The sequence below is a fragment of the Chrysemys picta genome, unplaced genomic scaffold (genome assembly GCF_011386835.1).
Source record: "Chrysemys picta bellii isolate R12L10 unplaced genomic scaffold, ASM1138683v2 scaf19, whole genome shotgun sequence".
Classification (NCBI taxonomy): Eukaryota; Metazoa; Chordata; order Testudines; family Emydidae; genus Chrysemys; species Chrysemys picta.
In genome coordinates this window covers 106,259-121,617 of record NW_027052726.1, presented here as the reverse complement: position 1 = coordinate 121,617, position 15,359 = coordinate 106,259, and the positions used below count along the sequence as shown (strand labels likewise).

At 56.7% G+C, this 15,359-nt stretch overlaps 1 protein-coding gene across 1 annotated transcript; it reads left to right on the top strand.

Moving 5' to 3' along the window:
• The first annotated feature begins 302 nt into the window (after positions 1-302).
• LOC135977722 (N-acetylmuramoyl-L-alanine amidase-like) lies at positions 303-15,359 on the top strand. Its single transcript, XM_065578966.1, has 6 exons — positions 303-646; positions 6,133-6,260; positions 8,738-9,652; positions 10,865-11,075; positions 14,267-14,561; positions 15,114-15,359. Exons 2-6 carry the CDS (start codon positions 6,191-6,193, stop codon positions 15,114-15,116), a joined length of 1,494 nt encoding a protein of 497 aa, XP_065435038.1. The 5' UTR covers positions 303-646; positions 6,133-6,190; the 3' UTR covers positions 15,117-15,359.

The following is a 15,359-nucleotide window of genomic DNA, read 5'->3' as shown; positions in this document are numbered from 1 at the left end:
TACACACCCCTGCATGTGAACACACACCCGCATACATTCATGCTTATACACACATGCTCATACACACAGTTGCCTGTGGTTGCCCACCTACGGACACACGCACAGGGGCATGCACTGCTTTCACTTTAACTTGCTCTGCTGGAACAAACCAGCCAAGCAAAGCCGATTATCTCCAGAGCCCCGTGTGTGTCTGACGCTTCCTGCCTGGCCCTGGGCCTTTCACAGTCACAGGGAGAAGTGCCAGCCCCACGCCCAGGGCTGAGGTGATCATCATTCCATGGGAGCAGGGCCAAGAGGGTTCTTACTACAGAGAGCAGTTTGAGTGCCCAGGGGAATTCCTGGGGCAGAGAGTGGGGCTAGTGGGTGCAGGGGAGCTCCCTGGACAGGTCAGGGAAGGCAGCAGTTCAGGAATCCCTGGGGAAGTCCTGACTGGGGCAGGGAGCTGGCTGAGATGATATTAGCTGTGCAGTGAACGGGAGACGCGCCGTTGCAGTGAAGTCATCGCAGATTTCTCATGCAGTCCTAGCTAATCACAGGATATATAAGAGCCACCGGAGCCTCCTACTGCCTGGGGCCTCCAGAGCAATCAGATTAACGGAGAGTGTCCGGCTGCGGGGAAAAGGGGCCCGTGGAAGCTCAGCACCAGGTAAGTGCTGTTCATTAGAAGGGGATGATGAAGATTGGATCAAGTCTCCTTTCTTCTCCTGCCCATCTCAGACTCTTTTCTGGGACCGAGTGGAGCTGGAGCAATGATCCCTCCTGGAGGCTGGGCACCCAGGCCTGGGCAACGTGCCACACACAGGGGGTCTCCATAGCTTGGTACAATGCCAGGACCTTCCCATGCCCATAACACCTCAGCTCACCACTGGACAGAGTGCTCCCCTCCCCACAGCACGGTTTGGTTAGGATGGGCGCCTGCCGCAGTCCTGAGCTTTCAGCTTTTCTCTGTCACGGTGGCCTGGGGTGACCCACTCCCCCATGTCTACCTCAGCTCCCCCATCTGGGCAATGCAGACCAACAAGGAGGGTCCTCTCCCTGGGCCATGCGGATTCCTTGGCTAATCCTCATGCGGTGTCGTGACCATGCCAGGAGCTATGTGTATGCTAAGAATCGTCACTGCCCAGGAGAGCTGAGCTCCATTCCTGGCTCTGCCACCAACTCCTTGGGTAGCCTGGACTGAGTCATTTCCCCTCTCTGGGCTCAGCTGCCCCCCGCCCTGACCTGTTACTGGTAGGTGCCGGTACTGACCCAGGCCGCCGAGCACCATGGAGCAAAGAGACCAATTTTATCAGTAAATCAGATCCCCTGGCCGCCCGCTGCCTGGGTCACCTCTTCCCTCAGGTGACATGAGTCATTGCTGACCCCGGGGGGGCAGCCACACAAGCCATGTGGATGGGCAGCTCCCAGGAATCTTGCCTGGGTCTTTTTTCCCCTAGTGCCTGCTTTACCCTCAGGGTCCATCCGCGCAGAAGTTTCCGCCCAAGCTAATGCACTAACAGCAGCAGTGTGGCTGTGGCAACACACACACACACACACACCTACCTACCTACCTCTTTGGCAAGTCATTGGTTTCTCTTCCCCAGGCAGGGAGGACGAACCCGTCTGACCAGGCTGGGTTGATCCGGGGCTAAGGGTGCTGGGTGACAGAGGTGGGCGGTGGCTGCGGGGTGGGACTGTCACTTCCCCCTCTGCCCATCCAACAGGATCACAGCAAACAAAACCAGTTCAACCCGCAGGGGAAGAGTTCAGTCCAGGGCCTGGTGCATTCTGGGAGCAGGGACAGTAGAGAGAAAGGGCAGATACAGAGCAGCTCTGAACACTCTGCACACAACGGCCTGCCCTGCCCTGAAACCGCTGCTATCCCAGCCCTGAGCATCCCAGTCACCCCTCTGCCGGTGCCCCTCAATCCCACCCACAGCCCCTGCTATCCCAGCCCTGCCCCCCAGCTCTTCTAGTGCCCCTCACACCGACCCGCAGCCCCTGCTATTCCAGCCCTGAGCCCCCCAGTCACATCTCTGCTGGTGCCCCTCACTCCCGACCCGCAGCCCCCAGCTCTCTCATCCCTGTCCTGTTTTCCTCCCTCCCACCTCTGCCCCTGCTGTGCTACGGCTCCAGCGGCACAGTTTGGCCCTGCTCATTTCCCTTCAGGAGCTGCCATACCAGCACACAGAGCCTGGCGCGTGGTGAATGGGAAAGCGCCCACCTAGCCCACCGAAAACTCAGCACGTCCTTCCAGCACAGCAAACAGTCGCCGGGGCAAAGGTGGAGGGGAACAGACCAGGGCAGGGTTCCTCCTGGGTGGGGGTCTGCTGTCCCCGCCCGCCGAGGCCCCCATGGCAAATGTTGCCCCTTGCCCATCCCCTCACACCACTGGGGGCCAAGTGCTCAGAGCAGGAAATCGGGGTGAGCCCAGGACAAGGACGATGGGATTGTCCCAGGCCAGGAGGTTCAGCTGGAGTTCAAGGAGTTCTACACCGGAGGGTGTGGGTGCGGGCTGTCTTGATCAGTCTGTACGCACCGACCTGGGCAGCAGTGATTTATCCCTGGGCCCTTCAGTCCTGCCAAGAGGGGTCTAGCAGCAGCCAGAGGCTGGGCTTGGAAGCTAGACAGACCCAGACTGGAAATAAGATGCAAATTACTAACATTGGCACAGCCTAGCCGGGCCACAGGGACTCCCCAGCACCAGGGATTTTCAATCCAGCCTGGCTGATTTCCGAAGATCTGCTCTAGTCCCAGCTGGAATTGTCAGGGGAAAGGTCTCCGGCCTGTGCTGGGGGAGGGGGCAGGCTAGAGGATCTCCGCAGCCCCCCTCCACTGTGAGTGTCCCTGACTGTGCTCTGGAAATCCGCAGCACCTGCCTTCCCTTAGCGAGGGCCTGGTCACTCTAGAATCTCTTCCCCCTTCCCCGCCATCCGGCATTCCAGCACCATGCCAGGGTCAGTGCTGGGGAGCCCCACCAGCCCCAGGCAGCCAGTGCTGAGCCATTCGTACCAGGCCAGAGCTCTCCTCAGGAGCCCCTTAGCCACCGAGATCCAGGGCTGACTCCCCAGGGAGCCACCCAGCCCCAGAGCCCACTTCCCATCTGGAGCCCACAGCCCAAGCTCCCTCCCCTGCCAGGGCTGGCTCCAGGCACCAGCTGAGCAAGCTGGTGCTTGGGGCTGCAGATTGTTGGAGGCGGCATTCTGCCCAATCCTAGGTCAGCATGGCCGCTTTTGTTGTTGTTGTTGTTCTTGTTCTGCTCTGGCCGCCCTGTAGGGGGCGGCGGCGCGGAGAACCAGAGCAGTCCTCTTCCTTCCCGGCCCGCTGACCAGAGTGGAGCCTTCCACTCCCCCCAGCCGGTCCCCCTGCACCCGTGCTCCGGCCGCGCCACAGGTTTTTTTTTTTTTGCTTTGCCGTTCTGGCCACCCCGTTTTTTGTTGTTGTTGTTTTTGTTTTGTTTGGGGCGGCCAAAAAGCCAGAGCCGGCCCTGTCCCCTGCAGTGAGTGGGGGCTCAGCCCCTCATGGAGACATGTCTACACTAGGTGTGAGCTGTCTCCTCTGGCTCCAAGGGCGCAGGAAACCCAACCGAGCCTGCTGACCGCCGACCCTGGCAGCAGTGCACAGACGGGCACATGGCCAAGGCTTATGCAGGGAGACCTGGTGAGCTGCAGAGCCATTGGCAGCCCAGCCCTGCTGTGCCCGCTGCCCGCATGGGTGAGAAGTACATTTGGGACCTGCTTCATGGGTGCCACCCAGGGCACAAGCTGGGGCAGCATCCCCATCTATTGGTGTAGCCTTTCCAGGGGTCCCAGCTGCCCCTAACTGGCCCTCGTCTGTTTGCTTTCAATCAGATCTGTTCATGAACTCTCCCCTTGAATTGCGTCTATCACTCCTTCAACCTCCAGGGCTTGCAGTCCCTATCTTTCACACACACATGCACACACACACATGAACATACTCATGCATACCCCCACACAGGCTCGCACGTGCACTTGTGCATGCTTACGCACATACACGTGCACAGGCACACGTGCACACACACACACCCACACACACACACCTTTCTGCTTCTCTCCCCCCTTCTGTTCTTGCCTGTTTAGAGCAGGTCTGGGTTTCTCTCTTGGTCACACCTGTGGGTGCCTGTCTCCATAGCTGACAGGTCAGACAGTTGTCCTGGGTTTGATCAGCCTGCTCACCTGCACACAGGGGGACTCTCCTCACCCATCTGCCTGTGCTCTGTGGGGTTTGTAAATCCCAAACAGCCAGGTTCTCCCTCTCCACCCACCACGTCCTCTGTGGGCCACATCAGGGTTGAACTGGGGAGCCAGAACTGAAAGCAGAGCTGCTCTGACTGGAGCTCATGAGCCAGGGGTCCCTGGCTGGGGCTGGACAGCACCTGCCCCCACCCCCTGCCATGGCTACTTGGTGGCCAGGGGTAGATATTTCCCTGAAGCCCCAGGTAAGATGCTCCATCTTGCTCTGGCTTGCCTGCATTCTTCGCTCTGCAGAGACTAAGAGTCACCACCCTGAGGTGACACAGGTTCAGCTGGGTACTTCCCCCTCTGGCCTCCTGCCAATCCCCTGTGGGGGCTCACTGCATCCCATGGTGCCCTCCTGCCTCTTGAGTTACTCCGGGTGTGCAGGCAGCAGGCCTGGGGCCTCCAGAGCAACAGGAAGTGATGGGATGGGAAGGGGCAGTGAGCCCGGTGGAAGAGGGACAGGAGGGGACAGGGTAGGCTATGGCAGAGGGATGGGAGGGAGGGGCAGGAAGCATTGGGGCAGGGGGACAGGAGGGGGCGGGGAGCTCTGGGGCAGAGGGACAGGAGGGCTGGGGTGGAAGGGACACTCTGGGGCACATGACTTATGAGGAGAGGCTGAGGGAATTGGGCTTGTTTAGTCTGCAGAAGAGAAGAATGAGGGGGGATTTGATAGCTGCTTTCAACTACCTGAAGGGGGGTTCCAAAGAGGATGGAGCTCGGCTGTTCTCAGTGGTGGCAGATGACAGAACAAGAAGCAATGGTCTCAAGTTGCAGTGGGGGAGGTTTAGGTTGGATATTAGGAAACACTATTTCACTAGGAGGGGGGTGAAGCACTGGAATGGGTTACATAGGGAAGTGGTGGAATCTCCTTCCTTAGAGGTTTTTAAGGCCAGGGTTGACAAAGCCCTGGCTGAGATAATTTAGTTGCTGTTGGTCCTGCCTTGAGCAGGGGGTTGGACTAGATGGCCTCCTGAGGTCTCTTCCAACCCTGATCTTCTATGATTCTATGACAGAAGGGGCAGGGAGCCCTGGGGCAGAGGGACAGGAGGGGGCAGGGAGGGATGGGGCAGAGGGACAGGAGGGGGTAGGGAGGGGTGGGGTGGAAGGACAGGAGGGGATAGGGAGCACTGGGGCAGAGGTAAGGGGGGCAGGGTTCCCTGGGGGCGGAGGGACAGGAGGGGGCAGGGAGGGCTGGGGTGGAGGGACAGGATGGGGCAGGGAGCCCTGGGATGGAGGCAGGAGCGGCGCCAGGGTTTTTGCCACCCTAGGCGGCAGCGCTCCTCCTCTGAGCATTCGGTGGCGGGGGTCCTTCTACTCCGCGTCTTCGGGGCACTTCGGCGGCGAGTCCAAGAGCGAGTGAAGGACCCACTGCCGAATTTCCGCCAAAGACCCAGAGCGGAAGGACCCCCCCACTGCCGAATTTCCCCCGAGGATTGCAAAATGCCGCCCCCAAATTCTGCCACCCTAGGCAATCGCCTAGTGGAAGCGCCGGCCCTGGGTGGAGGGATGGACTGGGGGGTTGCCAGGGAGACGGGGCAGTGCACTCTGGACAGGATGAGCAAGTCTGTGGGCAGCCAGGAGGGGGCGCTGCAGTGACTTTGCTGCTCGCTGGCTGTGTTCTGGAGCCTGAGCCATCCCTCGGAGACATGCTCTGGGGCTAGGGGGATCTCTGTGTTTGCAGAAGGCTGTGGGGCTGCAGATTCTCACGTGGGGTCCGCGGCGAGGCTGGGCCATCCTGTCCCATGTGTCACTCACTCTCCAACCAGCCCCTGAGTGCTGAGGGGCAAGCTCAACTCCAAGGTGAAGGGGCAAAGTCTGGGAGTACACAGGGTGCAGCAGCCCTGGGGACTGAGACTTTGACACCCGTCTATTGATTTTTCCTTTGTCCCTGTAGGGAGCCGTGCGGCTCGCTCGGTCCTAAGACCAGGAGACTAGCGCTGCCCTTGGAGAAGATGGGCCAGACAAAGCTGTGGTTCCTCGCTGGGCTGCTGGGTCTCTGCACGTGGCCGGAGCCTGGCAAAGGTAGGCGCATAGCCAGAGTTGCTCTGCAGTGGGGAGACCTGTGTGGTTGCTAGAACAGCTCAGGTGAGGTGAGAGGCTGAAAGGGATGGGAATAAAACCACAGCTTTCCTTTCGGATACTAGCCCAGGTCACAGGGAAGAGATGGGGAATCTCATCCTGGTGGCTCTTTGCCTCCTGCCTTTCATTCAGCTCCTGCACTGGAGCCAGAGGGGTCGGTTTCATGCTAGCTTAGAGCTGCCCTGACGAATGCCACCAACCCTGAGGAGTGTTTGTGTGACTGGGGAGTGAAATTGCATCCGTCCTTTCCTGATCGTCCCTAGGGGCTCAGGGTGAGCGAGGGGGCTGGGGGCCAGCAGGTTCGGGGCCTAGGACAGGCTTCTAATCCACTTCTAGTCAATTTCTCTCCTAGGCTCTCATGTACCCCCAGATCAATGTTTGGACTGGGAAGGCTGCAGGGGATCGCACAGCCACCCCCACACGGTCAGAAATCACGAGTCTGATCCCCTAAATCATGAGATTTAGAAGAAACAATACATTCCGAGTGCTGATTCTTTGTGTTCTGGTTTTGGAGCCATTGGGGTCACACTGGGGTCACCTCTGTTGGCAGGAGAGCTAGAAACTCACCTTTGTTTATAATGACAGCTGAGATTCTGGCCTAATCCCAGGACTGCAGAAGCTGGGTCTTTAAGTAAAAGTTCCGCTCTCAGCAGGCTCTCGGTAGGCCCCCAAGCATGGGAACGCTCGCTGGGGGATGTTTGATCAACGTGAAATCTAGTCAGTTTAAACCTAGTTTGTGAAGATCTAGCTACCTCGCTCGCTGAGGTACTTGGGGGCCCCGTTACCGGCGTGTCTGAGCACCTCTCCATCTTTAACACATGAACGCTCACGCAACCTGGGGCAGAGCTATCGCGCAGTTTGAGAGATGGAAACTGAAGCGAAACAAGGGTACGTCTACACTGGGGCTGGAGAAGTAGACCTCCTGTTTTGCCCCAAAATACCCAACCAACCAGCCAGGGGAAAGTGACCGTATGGGGCACAGAGTGAAAGTGACTCGTTGCAACCTGCTGCCTAATGATCAAAGGACCTAGCTGGGAAAGAGAGGAAGTGTGGTGGGGGTGGCTGGGGTGGGATTTATTCCCTCCAGTCTCTCTGAGTGAGTGGGATCTCAGGGGTCACCTGGGACGATAGCAGGGGATGCCAGGCGTACAGGAGTGGGGGGTTCACATTGTCCTGTCTCTCTTAAGTGTTATGTTTCTTCAAACTATTTTACAAAACAACCCTAAATCTTCAGCCTCGGAGTTGGGCAGCGCCAGTGTTTGTGCTCTCTACACAGCATTAGCAATACAGGGACCCCACATTGGCAGAGTGGGATCCCAAACAGCCATGTGTGTTAATGATGTATAAACATTCGGCCCAGCCACCTGTGTGCTGGACTGCTTGGGCAGGGGTCTGGCTGGCTTCTGCAACAGAAAGATATAGGGATGCCACTCCAAACTATTAAAGGGACACTACCCAATTCCTGTACACTACATACTCTTCCTCCTTTAGTGTGAAAGGGAAGGCCAGAAAGAATTACCAATGTATTACTATCAGTAATACACTCCATGCTACAAATTCCTGCCAACTGCAAAGGAATCCAAATAACACTCCAGGTATTGTCTTCTAAGCCCCTGGGGAGGTACTCCAGCATCCTCGGTGCACTCCACATTGCCAGCAGCAAGCTGAATCTGAAATCGTCTGCTGCTGCTCTTGTCACCTGGGGGCAGCATGTTTTGCCCTGACCAGCACATCTTCTGTGAGTGCCCCAATTTTCTTGCAATTCCAGCAGAGTGTGTCCTTGAGCCAATCACTTGTATTGCAAGACAGTTTGTGACAGCGAAAGCAAACAGCTTTCCAGTGGACTCTCTGAGTTGTGCTCTCTGCTTGACCCCCAGTGTATCTGTGGCACAGATCACTTGATGCTGTTGAAACTCTGTGGCATCTTTAGTAGCCACCTCCATTGATGCAGCAATTTCTTGGGCACACCCTACAGCCAAATCAGCCTGCCAATCTCCGGGTTTGGATTGCTTCACACACACTGATCAGTCCTGGGTTGCCTCATTTCAACTGTCTCTAAACTGGCAGCGCTCTGTTAATTTCCTTAATGCATGAGCTTTCCCTTTAGAGCATGCCAACAGGTCACATGGGGCAGTTGGAGCCCAACACGTTAGAGCAGTTCACACCCCTCAGTCCGGACGGCAGCACCATGTGGACAAGCCCTCAGTCAACTGCCACAATAGCAACGGTTGTTCTGTGCTGTTCCAGTCCCTCAGCCCAGGTGGCCCAGAGCGCGACTGAGCTCCCAGACTAGCCTGTTTTCCCCGATAGCACCCATCCCTGGGAGTGCAAAACTTCCCGACTTGGGCTGCCCGTTGCTTAGCCTAGTGAGCAGTGCAGGAGCAGGGATCTGACAGCCTCTCCTGCTCCTCCCCTCCCAGGCTCCCTCCCGTTTCACATGAACTCCGTGATCCAAGTCGTAGAAGTGCTGGAATCTCACCACCTGGACGGACACCTCAACCTGACCGTGACGGAGCTCGCCCGGGGCCTGGGCTGCTGTGACAGCGAGTTCTACCAGCTCCTGCTGGGGGAGGCACCTGCCGTGCCCCCGGATCTGCCCTTCCTGAGCCAGGAGCAGAGATCCTTCCTCATGCGCGTCCTGAAGCACAAAGTCCAGGCGTCCTCGACTGAGCAGGGGGTGGTGTTGCTCCCTGATGGCACCACAGTGGCTGTAAGCCCCTTGGTGGCTGGGATTGAAGCAGGGCTGAAGGGGAGGCGGGAGATGCCGCTGCCCCCCGAGGCTTTGGAGCCTTTGCTAGTTACGACTGAGCCCTTGAACCAGACACATCCGGGGCTGCCCCTGACTATAGACGCCCTCTACGCAGTGACCATTGCCAAGGCATTGGGCGTGGCCTTTCTCCTGGCTCAGGCCAACGAGAGCCAGGTGCTCATGGGGCCGAATGGCTGCTGGGACAGCGTGTCCGAGCCCCAAAACTTCACCCTCCTGGGCCGCCCCTCAAACCTCACTGATGCCTTCATCAATGGGGCGCTGGACGGGGTGATCCTGGGGGCACACCTAGCAGGGCAAGGCATGCCCGTGGCCCCGCTGAGCACCCTGCTGAGAGAGTACTACGCTGGGGATGGCCTGGCCAGGGATGGCCAGGCCAGAAGCAACTTCAGGCGCCAGAACTTTGTGCAGCTCACGGAGGCCGGGCAGCTGGAGGAGCAGGTGGTGCGCTCCCTCCAGCTGCTCCGGGCGCTGCCCCGGATGGCGCCCCTGCTTAGCGGGGTTGGAGACGAGGACCTGCTGGCCGTTGCGAGCCGGGCAGTGCAGGAGTTCACGGAGGCCTACCTGGGTAGGTGCTTATTTCTCTCCCGTCACCAGCCAGGGACATGCTACACTAACGGGGCTACATGCTTCTAGAGATGAGCCCGGAGCAAACGCCACCCCCTGGCCCACGTGGGGCTTACAGCGCCACCTGCTGAATCCCAGCTCCCAGGCTGTGGGGAGTCCCATTCAAATCCAGACTCTGGAACCCCAGATCCACACTTTGGGGTCTGCCCATTGCAGGTCACGGTGCGGCTCTGGGCCTCGGGTCTGGTTCTGCTCGTTGCAGGGAGACGGGGCGGCTCTGGGGCTCGGGTCCGGTTCTTCCCGTCGCAGGGAGACGGGGCGGCTCTGGGGCTCGGGTCCGGTTCTGCCCGTCCCAGGGAGACGGGGCGGCTCTGGGGCTCGGGTCCGGTTCTGCCCGTCGCAGGGAGACGGGGCAGCTCTGGGGCTCGGGTCCGGTTCTGCCCGTTGCAGGTCATGGGGAGGCTCTGGGCCTCGGGTCCGGTTCTGCCCGTCGCAGGGAGACGGTGCGGCTCTGGGACTCGGGTCCGGTTCTGCCCGTCTCAGGGAGACGGTGCGGCTCTGGGACTCGGGTCCGGTTCTGCCCGTTGCAGGGAGACGGTGCGGCTCTGGGACTCGGGTCCGGTTCTGCCCGTCGCAGGGAGACGGTGCGGCTCTGGGGCTCGGGTCCGGTTCTGCCCGTCGCAGGGAGACGGTGCAGTTCATGTCCGGTTCTGTGTTTGGGCCCCTCTCTCATTCGAAACAGACCCGTTTGGGAGTGGTTTCCCCCCTTTGTTCCCTTCTTCTGAAGGGGGAGGGGAACCCGCCAATAAACGTTTGTTTTAAAGCATTTTGTTGAAAACTTGTGGAGGAAAAACCTCCAAACGGCTGGAAGGGCCTGGACATTTCTCATTTAGAAACTGCTGGTGGGACACATGTTCCAGGCAGCCTGGCTAGGCCTCCCCTCCTGGCAGTGTGTTCCCTACCTTGGCCCCACAGTGTCCAGGGGATGGTAGGGGGCAGCATTACACAACTGTATCATGGGGGAAGCTGAGGCACATGGGGGTGGGGACTTGTGGGATACAGAGGGAACTGTGGTCAGACCCAGAGCTCCCAGCACTTAGCTATTCCCCTTGCTCTGGCAAATAGACTGCAATGCCAGGCAACTGTGTTGGCAGCATGAGGGGCTTGGGTTCAGGGGTCTGGGTCTCACCCTGCTGTGTGCGTTTACCTCCAGAATGCCCAGCCATCATCCCCCGCTGCATGTGGGGAGCCAGGCCCTACAAGGGGACTCCCACGCAGCTCAAGCTACCCCTGAGCTTCGTGTACATCCACCACACCAGCACACCCAGCCAGCCCTGCCGGACCTTCCCTGAGTGCGCCGCTGACATGAGGGCCATGCAGCGCTTCCACCAGGACGACCGTGGCTGGGACGACATCGGCTACAGGTGAGCAGAGGCATGGCCTTCCCAGAGTGCCCGTCAGGTGGTTTGAGACTGGGCAGCCCATGAGAAAGCCTAGCGGGAGGGGCCTTGCCAGCTGGAGCCTTGCATCCCTGAAACATAGCACTGATGATGTGCAGCGTCTGCTGTGTCCTGGCTCTGCTCCAGGCCTCCCACCCAGCCCTGCAACAGACCCTGGGCCAGCTTGAACCTTCACAGTCCTGGCTACAGTGCACACTGATCACTGGGGGCCTCAGCCCCGGGAAGTGCGGGCTGTGACTCCTTGACATAAAGGCAACTCTCCTTTGCCTGCTGGAGGAATAGGGGCTATGACACATAGGTGAGTCACTTTTATTCCACCCTGACAAGGGCAGTGGGTGCCATACCTCCCCAACTCACTTCTCCCTTCCCATTCCCTCCCTGGTTCTGAACATCCTTCCCCCTAGTCTGGATGCCCGTCCCCACCTTAGAGCCACCCTCTGCTCCACAAATAGGGTGACCAGATGTCCCGATTTTATAGGGACAGTCCTGATTTTTGGAGCTTTTTCTTACATAGGCACCTATTACCCCCCACCCCGTCCCGATTTTTCACACTTGCTATCTGGTCACCCTATCCACAAAGGCCACTAGCCTCCTATGGCTCAAACACAGCCCCTCCCCTCCCCCATGAGAGCACAGGACAGGCCCTGAGGCAGGATTCTGACCCCAGCAGCTGCCCCCGCCTCACTGCAATATACTAGTCTTGATGATTCGACAGGAGTAGCTTCCCCAAACTGAGGGAGAGGATGAGCCAAACTGATGGGGAGGAAACATTTGGACAGAAAAAAATGTGAATGAAAATTGGGAGAAGCATGAATCCACAATCCAGAAAGAGGGTGACTGAGGCTAAAAGCCCATCCTAGCAACAATTAGAAATAAAAAAGCAACATATAAAAAACAGAAAAAAGAAATGGATGGCAATCAATATAAATTAGAAATTATGAAAGGTAGGAAATTGATAGGGGAAGCTAAAGACACCAGAGAAAAATACATGGCTGGCAGGGCTAAGGACAATAAGGAGTTTTTAAACTATATTAGGAATAAAAATCCCAATAACATAGGCCCATCACTAGACGGGGGTGGTAAAATTGTTCATAATGATGCAAATAAGGCAGAAGTATTAAATAAATATTTCTGTCTGTATTTCGAAAGAAGCAGGATGATCTTGAATCACATGAGGATGATGAAGAAGGATTTTAGGCAACAGCTACTAGGGTAAACATTTTAAATTAGTAGACCCTGATCATTTGCATCCAAGAATCCTAAAAGAGTTGGCTGAGGAGATCTCCAGCCCAATGATGTTCATTTTTAATAAATTATGGGATATTGAGGAAATTCCAGAAGAGTGCTAATGTTGTGCCAATATTCAAAAAAGGGTAAACAGAGTGATCTGGGTAACTGTGGGCCTGTTAGCCCGACATCATCCTCAGGCAAACTAAGGAAAAACCTGATACAGGATTTATTTGATAAAGAATTAAACAATAGGAATATAATTAATGCCAGTCAACACAGTTATATCGAAAATAGGTCTTGTCAAACAAACCGGATTTCATCTTACAAGTTCAGTTGACAAAGGTAACTATGTAGATGTAATAGATTTTTGAAAGGCATTTTGCTTAGTACCACACGGCATTCTGATGACAAAATCAGCACTGTACACTGTCAATAGAGCACATGTTAAATGGATCAGGCACTGGCTAAATGACAGAGCTCAAAAACTAGTTGTTAATGGGGAATCATCATTAAATGGCAATGTCTCAAGGGGGCTTCACAGGGATTGGTTCTGGGCCTGGCGCTATTCAGCGTTTTCATCAATGATCCAGAAGTAAATAAAAAATTGCTGCTGATAAAAGATTAGCAGGGTGGGAAATAATGATGAAGACAGAGCAGTCATACAGAACGATCTAGTTTGCTTGGAAACCTGGGTCCATTAAAAAAAAATGCATTGGAATACAGTCGCATCAAAGGTCTTCAGTCTAGTCCCAAGGTCACATCTACAGTGTGGGGGCCTGTATCCTGGAAAGCAGGGGCCAAAAAGCATTTTGGAGTCATAGGGGACAAACAACTCAACAGGAGCTCCCCAGTGGAATGTTGTGGCACAAAAAATGGTGTGGATGCGACCCTTCGATGTGTAAACAGGGGAGCTGAGAGCAGGTGCGGAGGGCGGTTTTCCCTCTGGCTACAGCATTGGGGAGACCAACACTGTCATACAGCGCCCCCTTCAGGTGTCCACGGGTTTAAAAGGATGTGGGAAAATTGGAGAAGGTGCAGGAAAGTGCCACAGAAATGACATGCGGGCTGGAGAATGTGCCTGACAGCGAGACACTTGAAGAGCTCAATCGGTTTAGTTTATCACAAACAAGATAGAGCAGTGACTGGGCAGAGAACACCGGGTACTGCCAGGCTGTAGCGGAGAATGGCACAACGAGACACAGTGGCTGGAAGCTAAAGCCAGACAAATTCAAACTAGAAATCAGGCACAAGTGTTTACCAGGGATGGGGATGAACCACTGGCACAAACTCCTAGGGAAAGTGGTGGATCTCCATCTCTCGATGGCTCCAAAGCCAGGCTGGGGGCCTGGCTGACAGATGCTTTAACCAAACACAAGTTACTGGGCTCCAGGCGGGAGTAAGTGGTGAAATTCTCTGGCCTGGCTTATACAGGTCCCCTACGGTCTTAAATGCTATGAATCCTGATGCCCCGAGGGCAGGGACATGCCCGGTTCAGGGCTCTGTCCCCAGGGACTGCCAAGCTCATGCAGACAGCCAGACCTGCTCTGGTCTCATGGGCACCACCCCAGAGAGCCATTCAGTCCCAAGTGCCGGGAGAGCCCTGCTGAAGGGAATGATGTAGGTGACATTTGCAAGGCAGCAGGCCAGTGCCACCTGAAAAAAGGCCAGGAGGGAGCACAGCTTGGTAAAATGAATCTGTGCAAACCCCTATAAAGGCCTGGCTGCAAATTAAAGCTGCCTTCCTCTATCCCTGTGGGCACCCAGGAGGGCATGGGGAACCCCATCCACCCTCCCTGGGTTGGACTGGCACCCCTGTTTGGCAGCCAACCCACGTCTCTCTAGTGGGCTGAAAGCCCAGATCCAAACTGCAAGGGAAACGGGATCTGTCTCCTTCTCAGCTTCTGTCTGCTTTTGCCCTGCTGCAGCTTCGTGGTCGGATCAGACGGGTACATGTACCAGGGCCGGGGTTGGCACTGGGTTGGCGCTCACACCCGTGGCTACAACAGTAAAGGCTACGGCGTGAGTTTCATCGGGGACTACATGGATACGCTGCCGGAAGCATTTGCCCTCATGCTGGTGCGTGACAACTTCCTGCCGTGCGCGGTGAAGGGCGCCAAGCTCCAGGCCAACTACACAGTGCATGGGCACCGGCAGATGGTGCACACTGCATGCCCGGGGAACATACTCTACCGGGAGATCCAAACATGGCAGGGCTTCAAGGTGAGACCTCTCCCGCATGCTCCCCAGCATTCCCTCTCCACTAGGGGGCACTCTGCTAATGGGGCTGTGGGAGTGTGAAGATGCTTTGAAGGCTTCCAAGCCAGTGGCCCGTCTTGTCCTCCCTCCCCCCCAGCAGCAAGGGCTCCCATCAGGGATTGCTCCCCTGCAGTCTACAGGGGAGTCCAGCCCCCAAAGTCATGAGACTGGCTCAGACAGCATGAGATGTTTCTAGCTGATCACTGCTGGGTTCTGGCTCCGCACCTTATGGTTCCTGAGCTGTTCGGAGTCACAGTTTCCAACTTTTCTCTCCAACCCCCAGGGCTTTCTACCTGGAAGCTGAGATTTGCTCATTGCCACCTGACCCTGGGGATGGTGAAATGGCATGCTCCGGCTGCCCTGGGCAGTTCCGGGGAGCGGGCTCTTTTGGCCTTGTTCATGCCCTGGGCAGGCTCTCCGGAGCTCAGTGTGTTGGGGTGTGGGAGGCTACAAGGAATCGGGCATTTCCTGGACACTCTGGGGTCAAACCCATGTTTTCTTTCTTTGCTTTTGCAGTGAGAACTCCTGGCCATGGGTCGTGTTCCAGGTAATGACCCAGTTCAGGACACATCCCACCAGGACCAGGACCATGCCTTCAGACTGCCCAGGGAGCAGGCTGCAGTGGCCTGTTCCCAGGAGGGTGGCTCAGTGGAGGCTATTCTGTCAGGGGGGCTTCGCTAGCCCCAGGAGTTACAATGTGCTGCTCTGCTCCTGTACTGAAAATCCCTCTCCAATAAAGCTGGTCATGGGAACATGATTCAG

Bases quoted from the DNA above. Each gene is read 5' to 3' on its own strand.
- LOC135977722 (XM_065578966.1), top strand. From the start codon at position 6,191: ATGGGCCAGACAAAGCTGTGGTTCCTCGCTGGGCTGCTGGGTCTCTGC. The intron at 6,261-8,737 runs GTAGGCGCATAG...CTCCCCTCCCAG, and splicing joins GTGGCCGGAGCCTGGCAAAG to GCTCCCTCCCGTTTCACATG. The intron at 11,076-14,266 runs GTGAGCAGAGGC...GCCCTGCTGCAG, and splicing joins TGGGACGACATCGGCTACAG to CTTCGTGGTCGGATCAGACG.